Genomic DNA, 9,339 nt, shown 5'->3' on the forward strand with positions numbered 1-9,339 from the left:
GAGAAACAGGTAATGTACATATAATCTACAGAACATGTTATACAAACACCCATCAACCCCTGAAAAGGGAAAAAAGACGAAACCCTCGCTAGTTCCCTCTTAAAGCTTGCAGTTGCAGGTCTTTTGTTTTACATACAAGGTAATACAATGCCATAGGAAATCTATGACAGAAATACTGAGAGAATACCATTTTTGCAGATAATAGTACATCTATACCTGGCAAATATCAGGTGCTAGAATTTACGAGCAGGAGAATCTGGATAGACTGTTCAAAATGGTTGAGTTTATTGTCAGCCGGAAAGACTGTGCTCCAACTGTTAACCATTGGAAGCTAAGGCGAACAGCCATCCTTCATATTCATGGTTACTGTCAGTAATCTGATGTGTTTGCGATGCACAATTGAATATTGGGCTGAACCTGAAATTACAACATGGATTTTGGTGCTGACATGCTCCTGTAATATTACCATAGAACTGTCATTCGAGAAAGATTTTACTTTTTAACCTATCCTAACATGAAATCAGAAGGTCCATATCATAAGGATGGGAATTTACTCTTCAGAAGCTCCTAGTATCGTTCAAAGGATCGTAATCATAAGCATCACCAGCCTTGACAAATCGGCCCTTCACACGCTTCCTCACGTCAGCCCTGGCTTTGCGAGATGCATATCTAACTCTCTTCTCAAACCTAGTTCATCAATAAGAAGAAAAACAGTCAGTAAATCAAACTACAGCACACTGACACGGCAATAAACAAAGAATTCAACGAGTACCCTGTCAGACTTTCTCCTGCCCACATAAAACTCGCAACATCCTGATTATAAACACCCAGTATGACTGCAAACTAGAATCGACCCATATACCAGTAACTAATCACTAATAATCCTATAAATTATGGCTGCTGCACTCTACTGTTTGAATATAAATTGCTGATTGGCTTGTGGCTGATTGAGCATAAATTGATATTTTAGCTCATGGTGGATTGAGTACAATAATTGATGGCTCAAGGCTGCATCTTGTTACTGATTTTGTTCTAATTCCGCCACTTAGCTTATTCTTCTCTATTTCTCTGCTCACTCTCTGCGTATCCAACTTAGAGTCCTTGTATATCTCCTCTTTCTAGGTTTAGCTGGTTTAGTCTTACCATAAAACTCTGAGAACCTCCTAAAGACTAGTCCCAAGTCTTGACTCAAATTTTGGCTCAAATGTATAAGATTATAACAATAAGTATAATGTAGTGGACTAGTGGTTTGGCAGAATTGACAAACAGAAAATTTTCCATAATGTAAAATCTCAAGCACAGTCGCAGTTGCTGCCGTGAGCCCGTGACGGTTCCAAAACAACTTTCACGGTGTTTTACGGTTACCGTGACCTATATTGCAGTTGCAATAACCTCAAAAACTATGACAAATTGATGTGGTCGCGATGCAATGATCCCGTCATGCAGTCGATATTTAACACGATGATATTTTCTTCCGTTTGTTTTTTTCAAATAAAATATTCTTACTTAACAAAGAAAAGATCTTACATCAAACCTGGGCAAACCTCCCAAAAGCCACTTTCATTTTTGTAAGCATCTGGATTTGGGTCCAAGGATCTAGAACCTAATCCTTTACCTTGGGCTGCGCGATCTTCTCAAAATCTTCAAAAGGACGTACCATTAAATTTATGGCTGCTATAGTGAAATGTGAGTGGAGATACTCAAAAGAGAGCTGCCACGGCAAAAGACATTGTTGACTCTACTCATAAAGCTTAGGAAAGGTGCTGCACCACAAAGGATATATAATGGTACGCACGAAGGTCATGAGAGACATTACATAGCAAAATAGGATTTTCACTGCTCCAAGTCAAACATTGGATATAAATATACTAACATTCCCCACAATCAAGGTAATCTCAGGTATCCCAAACTTAACTCATTTATTGTTATTCACTCTCAATCATTGGTAAATAAGCATTACTCTTCTTGCATTGATTCTTGCATTGAAGAACATTTATTAAAGCCTCGCGCCATAAATAAACCCTAGAAAGTTCCTTCAAGCTAAGGTCACTGTGCACTTGGGATTGTCTGACTTGAGCGTCGGATGTGGTTCTCAGGGTAACTTTAGGCCATCTATCATGCACTACTTGAACAGACTAGTCATTTAAGTGGTCTTACTACAGGAAGGATAGAAAAAACAAGTCTCTCACCAGCATCACACACATCAAACACCTTTTTAATCATCTCCTTAATCCTCTTACTCGACCAGTTTAGAGTAACCTTAACTGTTATCGGTCCCAGACAAGAACAATTAGCATCAAAGAGTTTTGGGGGGATTTTGTGAGGTTTTCCCGGATTTGATGTAAGATATTTGATTTGGTACGTAAAAATTTTACTTTCATATTTTTTGGCCGGGAAAAGATCAACTGAAAGTGTGACCGTCTGACCAATACTAAAATAAAAGAGTAAAGTTCTCATGTATGTGTATTAAAGAGTACTAGTAATGCATAACACAGAGGCCTAAATAAACGACGGTAAGGCAGAAGCAGTGACATAGCTATCATTGTTTCATTTCAGAAAACATGTAACAGAATAGATTATCATGGAAAGAAAGCTGAAACTCAGTCTACACTAACACTTTCTTATTTGATGAGTCTTGTAAACACTTTATTGAATTCAAAGAAGAACCTTAAAAGAACGGGAGATTTCCTCATGTCTTCAATCACAAAGGATAAATTAGAAAGACCATGCACCAAAAAGTTTAAGAATAATAAGAAAGACAACTTAATCTATTAATTTATCACAAAAGGTCCTAACTCACAATATAGATGAATATATTTGTTCGGGTATTGTGTAGACCAGAAGTATTTGGTCACCATATAATGTCCTCTAAGAGCATCTTAAGCTAAAACTATTCCTTTTTGGTCACAAATATTTTTCAAACAAGACAAATGATAACATATTAACAATGCGTATGAATTAAAAAACGCAACAAAGAAATTTATTATGTCCTGAAGGATGACATAAGGAAAACAAAACAAAATTAATTTTCTGCAAAACTTACTTTCTGGTCTTCTTCTTTTCCTTATATCGCATAACAGCTTCAGTTCGAATAGTGGATTGGTTAGAACTTTCAGGACCTTGAGGACACCAGGGTGGCTCTCCAAGTAAAAGCAATGAAGAAGCTCCACAGTCCTGATAATCCCCACCGCTACTCTCTCCAGTAAGGCCAGAAAAGGAGAGACCAGAATGGGCTTGCTTTGCCGCAAAGCCAATGTTTGGTTCAGTTTTGACACTCATGATTGAGTCAGCAGATGCTGCATTGCTGCATGCTGGCTGCATTTGACCAGTAATTCCAGCCGATGCCCCCTGCATTATACCAAAATATCATCACCATCACCACTATTAAGAACAAATGGACTCCCAGCTCAATAATGTAAAATACAATACACCATTAAAAAAATGCTACTTATTGGAGAACCTTGGAACTAGGATTCTTTACAAATTAAAGCTTTGCATAACAGAACACAAACAGGTTTTCAATGAACTGAATCAAGAACTATTCCCAAAATTTTCAGTACTTGCAAAAGCAAATCATATGTCCCTTATTTTGATCGAAAGATATATAGTTCTTTGTTATAATAGACTATTAAGATGACTTATTAAATTATGTGCGAATCATATTTGTTATCAAGAGTCTATCAGAAAAAATCTCTTTGTTATCACTAACATGGTAAGGTAAGGTTATATACATCCGACCCCCTCTTAAACCCGCTTAAGTGGGAGCCACTTTACCCTTTAAACAACAAAGATTGTTTCCAATGGACCATTAAAATCAAATACCATCCACAACTTCACATAAATAGGAAGCTAACGTAATTTTACAAGTTATTTTAGTACATTCAATTATAATCCAAAACCAAAGATTTAAAATACGAATGACACTCCTTAAGTACCAAATTTTTGTTTTGGTGAAATGCTTATTGAGAACAACCCCATTGATTTTCTTCTCTCCCAACACCCTTTATTAGGTGCAAAAAACCCATAATTGAAGGTAAAAAATTGAAGTTAACCACAAGCTTGTAATTAGAGAGCATTGCCAAGCGAAGTGCCTTTTTTCTTACAAGTTAACATTGTTAAATTTTTTTCTTACTTTAATCCACTGTATGTAAGTTAAGATTGGCATCTATCTTCTTGATGGCCAATTAAGACAGAATTTTAGTGGCCCAATGACAAAGCAAGATATTTGGATACAATTTGCTTCTTTATTATCTTTAAAAGTGAGTGTATTATCTAGAAGTGTTCATTCGATTGGAGTTTTGATCCTTGGTTAAGAGTGATAGGTGAACTTAAGAGCCAAATAAGTGTATTTCCCATTACATAGGTCTAATGTGCCTACTGTTTATTAGTTCTGATACTGCAGGGTTAAAAGAGAAGTTGGCAAGCTTCTACAATTCTATTTCAGCACATCAGCTTTTTTCCTATGTATGTTGTGGAAGTTAATAGTTTTTGATACTACAGCTAGAGACAAATGTTGGGAATTCCTCATACAAGTACAAAGAGTGAGCATTTTATGGGATACATTGATTCATCTTGTTTAAGCTTGGTGCCATTCTATGGAAGCTTTTCAAGGTTTCGGAGCAGAAGATGTTATAAGATTGGTACGCCCAGTTCTCAAACTGATTTCCTTGTGGATACCTTGTGCTGACATCCTCAAGGGTTTTGTAAAACTGTACATGCTTTCTAGCAAGGTCTAAATCAACGTAGTCCTAGCCACTAATAAGCTAACGAGCCTCATACTTATCCCTATCAGCCTAACCTTTTCCATAAACCAATAATTAAAAAGAAATGAAAAAAGAATTAAATCTAAAGCTAGTAAGGACAAAGATCTAAAATAATGTAGACCTGGCCATTAATAAGCTAATGAGCTTAAAAATTTTCTTTTTCAGCCTAACACAACATAGTTAGATTAACAGGATTTTAAAAAAAATTTGACGTGATTGGTAAGAAATCCTCAACTTCGCATTATATTGAGTTAAGTGGTTGGATAGAGTTGGATTAGAACATAAAAGATACTTCTAAGAAAAATTGAGGTCCAACAAGAAACAAACCTCAGCACCCAATCCACCCTGGCAATTAGAATCAGCTATGCGCATGTCATGTCTTGAAAACAAGCTGTTAATTCCACCATTCTCAAGCAATTGTTCCGAGTGAGTAAGAGTAACACCAAAGAGCTCGTCATAGTTCTCAAAATTTATGTCAACTTCATCCATGTCTATGTCTGCAAACAGGTCATCCTCGGATGTTGCAACAACTCTATAAGAGGAATAAAACATCTGCACAGAAGACAAAAAAGATTGTCAAATGCAACCCAGAAAAACACCTCCAAATATAGTTCAATATATCTGATCCAGAAAAGCCCCTGGAAGAGGGAAAAATGAATAACTAAAGGAAACTAATATAACAGAATACTTTGATGATATTAAATTAATATAACAGGTTGAGATGGCAATATACTTGTCCTTAACAAAAAGCTTTACCATAAGTATCTCGATGGTTCAGAGTGCCAATGTGTTATATTTCGTATACCTGATACGCAATTAAATATTCGCACTTCATCAGAAACTTACAAGTGATCAGTAATTTCACAACTAAAATTTTAATGATAGAAAGCAGTTTTGGACAAAATATGTGGGCACTGGAGGGGAAAGCAATGGTGAACCTAATCATTATATGTTTTGTTATGAGGAATACATCAATTTTCTTATCAATTTTTTTAACTTGTTCCTTCACAGATTTTACTTTGGTTGTACCAGGAAATTCTTTAGTAGACTAGCAGGCTTCAGCATGACTGATGTACTGTTCTTTTTATGAAAACCATTGTCACAGAAGACTTCTGATACTGCAATAGATAAATACTTCTTTGTTTAGGGGTTTTATAAATTTTGATTCATCAATATGATTACTTTGAATATCTAAAGGATTCTTAAACAAGTTCGGACCAGAAAAGGATGCTGCTGCATCAAGAAAACAATAACAAGGAATGAAGCCACAACAGGATGCTTAGTGAGACCGTAACTAGACAATTTTCCTATCCAAATGACTAATCCGAAAAATGCTGAAGTGGTAATTACCTGAGAGGATTCTGTACACCCAGGTTGGTCTGGACATTCACGCAGACGGAGTTCAGGGCTAGATGCACGTCCACTCCAAAAAATTGATTCATTGAGATCATTCCCATCAGCAACTGCAGCTTGATTGTCATTTTTATCAACATGATCCATGCAGTTCTTTGTACCACTCTCAGAAATACTCAATAAACCTAATCCTTCTTGACAAGTAGAATTATCTGATGAAGGCAGAGGAATATCTAAGATGAATGACCAGATTTTGGAAAGCTCTGATGCAGAAGGGCAGCCAGTATAATAATCTATACTTTGCTGCTTATGAAATGAAGTTTTCTCATCATGACCCTCCCAATTACATTTCTGGCATAGAGATACTTCTTCATCAATACATCTAACTAAAGCAGGCTGGGCATTACATCTTTCACAAACAAGAGTCCGAGAATGTCGCTTCGAAAGGGCATTAGCAGAGTGAACATTTCGATCACAGGACAAGCACAAAAAAGCTGTATCAGATCGGCAGTACACCATTGATCTGTGTTCCCCACAATAGTCACATAAATATCCCATTATTTCTAAGGAAGTTCAAAATTCTTATTCAAATCACGGGCCAGTTTGCCCCCCACAACTTATTTTTTACAGGAACACGTAGTTGAATACCTGTTCATAAGGAAACAAAATTAGAGAAGAGAAATGTAAACATCACTGAACAAATTCCAATTTTTATGCGTCAATAATTCCACGTAAAGTGCAATAGGGGACAAGCTAACTACCTTAATAATACACAGGAAAGTTATCAATACCATTTTAATGCGTCAACAATACCTTGTTCTTATCAAGCTAATTACCCTAATAATAGGAGCAAGCTAACTACCTAATACACAAGGAAATTCAGTGCAGTTATCAACAAGATAAGCACAAGGACGGAGCAAAACAGGCAAAAAAATTTATGACCTTGTGCGCTTTCATAGTGGAGGCCCCCTAACCCCAAATGTTTTGGACCAAACATTCATACAGCCAGGCATATTACATATAGTTGTACTAAAGGCCCCTTGGGTCCTGTGCAGTCAAGCATGTTGCATATGCACAAAACCTCCCCGGATCTGGACGCGTACACATTGACTTATAAGGTAGTGCATTTTACAAGCACTTCCCTTGACAGCCCACAAACAAAAAAGAGAATAATCAACATTAACAATGTTGCAGAACTAATACCTCTTGTTCTTACTTATCACAAACCTTTAATCAATTTCTGCAATCGAGATCAAAAATAAAAAACCTAAGTAGTTGTGTTATGGGCTATTTGAGGATTCAAACATGGATTACTATGCACTTAATTCAATTTTGATGCTTTCCATTTAATTATCCCATTAGGGTCAAGATCCATACCATGAAGAAACACCCAAACAGCTCAGAAAGAGAAAAGTAAGTTGAAAGAATAGGCAACAGAATTCCTTCATATACACCCTAAACCACTATTTAGTCAAATGACCATAACAAATTCAAAGAAAATGTTGCAAATTAATTATGAAAAGTAATAAGTATGTCCTGAAATACACTTTCACAAGTTAGAGTATTGGAATAAACTAACACCGACAATAGAACTCATTGAAAACTACTAATACCGAACCATCAGTACATTAATTTAATAGCAACTCAAATAATCAGGTTGATTTCAACAATCATGAGTTAAACCACTGGTTAAGGGCTTTTCCGGAATTCGATTCTCACTGCTTATAACAACAATCAATTTCTCTGGAAATTTTCTATCCTTATCCCGGATCAAAAACAAATATAAGATTGATTTCATATTCTAATAAAAGAAACGATGAACAAGAAAACATGGAATTTCCACACACACAAAAAAAAGATGATGACTTTTAGGTAAAGTACGCAAAATTAAAAGCAAAAATAAACACTAAAAACAAACAAGAAAAATCAAAAGAAGAAGATGAAGAAGAATCAAGTAAAGTCAAAATCAAAGAACGGAAAAATTACCAGGAATCTAGGAAGAAATCTGTTGATAGAAAAAGCAATAAAAAAGGGACGAGTGCAGAGTCCAGAGGCTGTGCTCTCTTTTCTATCTACTTGATGAATTGTACACTCTTGCTTGTGTGTGGGTCACAACAGCTTAAATTTGGCAATTAAAATTAAAAAAACCAATCAAAATTGAGACTCATTTTAATAAAATAAAGTATTTATGGACAAAAAAAGATATTTTTTATAAATATAAAGAAAGTAGGGTGGGAAGAAATTCTGACAAAAAGTGATAAAAAGTGAAAATAGGTGGGGCCATGGAGTTCATGCGACGAAAAGTGTTAGGGCCCAACCCGTATGCCGCTTTAATGCTTCAGTTTTGGCAACCTGTTTTTTGCCAAGTCATCATTTTTATGAAAGTTCAACTCATACCTCATGGTCGGCAAATCTTGAATGACTTCATTTTATTTAACTATGTGAATTCATCCATACAATGTTTGAAAACCATCAAGAAATTTAAAATTAATTTAAATTTATTATTGGACAAATTAAAATTTTAAATTTGAATTTGGATTAAATTTCATCATTGTTTTTAATGTAGTTAAAGTTGAGAATTTAAGAATGACTACCCAAATCTTGTCATTCTCAAATTCTTCATTTATAATTTTATATTTGAAATTTATAATTTGAAATGAAATACTTATTCACAAACATTACATTAGGTTATAGAATCGGTTTAAGATGGATGTTATTCCCTCCAATTCAATTTAGTTGTTCTTTTTGGATTGGGAACAAATATTAAGAAAATGAAAGAACCACCTAAAATAGTAGATTGATGTGCAATATGAGTATTTTTAATATTAAGAAAATAAGGGGACCACCTAAAATAGTAGACCCATGTGTAATATTGAGTATTTTAATATTAAGAAAATAAGAGGACCACCTAAAAATGTATATCTTAAAATGAAAATGGAACAATAGAGATGAACTGCCAAAATAAAGAAAGAGGATAACTAAAAAGAATTGGAGGATGTATTATGTTCGGCTATATTCCCTCATATTTCTTTTTAATTATATTATTTCTTTCTTTAGTAAATTTAAGGGTTTTTTTAACATTTTTTTCTTGTTAGAGTATATAACACATCATGAAGTTTCAATCATTAGCTTAAGATTTTTGTTGATTGGTTCCTTGACATGGTATCAGAGCCAACGTGACAAGTAGTCACGAGTTTGAATTTCAATCACCCCTCATTCAAAG

General features: G+C 35.0%; 1 protein-coding gene across 1 annotated transcript; it reads right to left on the reverse strand.

The window, feature by feature from the left end:
• Window positions 1-421: 421 nt before the first annotated feature.
• Window positions 422-8,258, reverse strand: LOC130805640 (zinc finger protein CONSTANS-LIKE 10-like). The gene is made up of 6 exons (XM_057670427.1): window positions 8,103-8,258; window positions 6,114-6,764; window positions 5,091-5,315; window positions 3,044-3,348; window positions 555-687; window positions 422-454 (listed from the first exon to the last, which is right to left on the reverse strand). Exons 2-5 carry the CDS (start codon window positions 6,672-6,674, stop codon window positions 558-560), a joined length of 1,221 nt encoding a protein of 406 aa, XP_057526410.1. The 5' UTR covers window positions 6,675-6,764; window positions 8,103-8,258; the 3' UTR covers window positions 422-454; window positions 555-557.
• Window positions 8,259-9,339: the final 1,081 nt, after the last annotated feature.

Source organism: Amaranthus tricolor, chromosome 1, assembly GCF_026212465.1.
Source record: "Amaranthus tricolor cultivar Red isolate AtriRed21 chromosome 1, ASM2621246v1, whole genome shotgun sequence".
In the NCBI taxonomy this organism is placed as follows: Eukaryota; Viridiplantae; Streptophyta; class Magnoliopsida; order Caryophyllales; family Amaranthaceae; genus Amaranthus; species Amaranthus tricolor.

Bases quoted from the DNA above. Each gene is read 5' to 3' on its own strand.
- LOC130805640 (XM_057670427.1), bottom strand. From the start codon at position 6,674: ATGGGATATTTATGTGACTATTGTGGGGAACACAGATCAATGGTGTAC. The intron at 3,349-5,090 runs GTTTGTTTCTTG...GGTATAATGCAG, and splicing joins AGGGTGGATTGGGTGCTGAG to GGGGCATCGGCTGGAATTAC. The intron at 688-3,043 runs GTAAGTTTTGCA...TTGATGAACTAG, and splicing joins GAAAAGAAGAAGACCAGAAA to GTTTGAGAAGAGAGTTAGAT.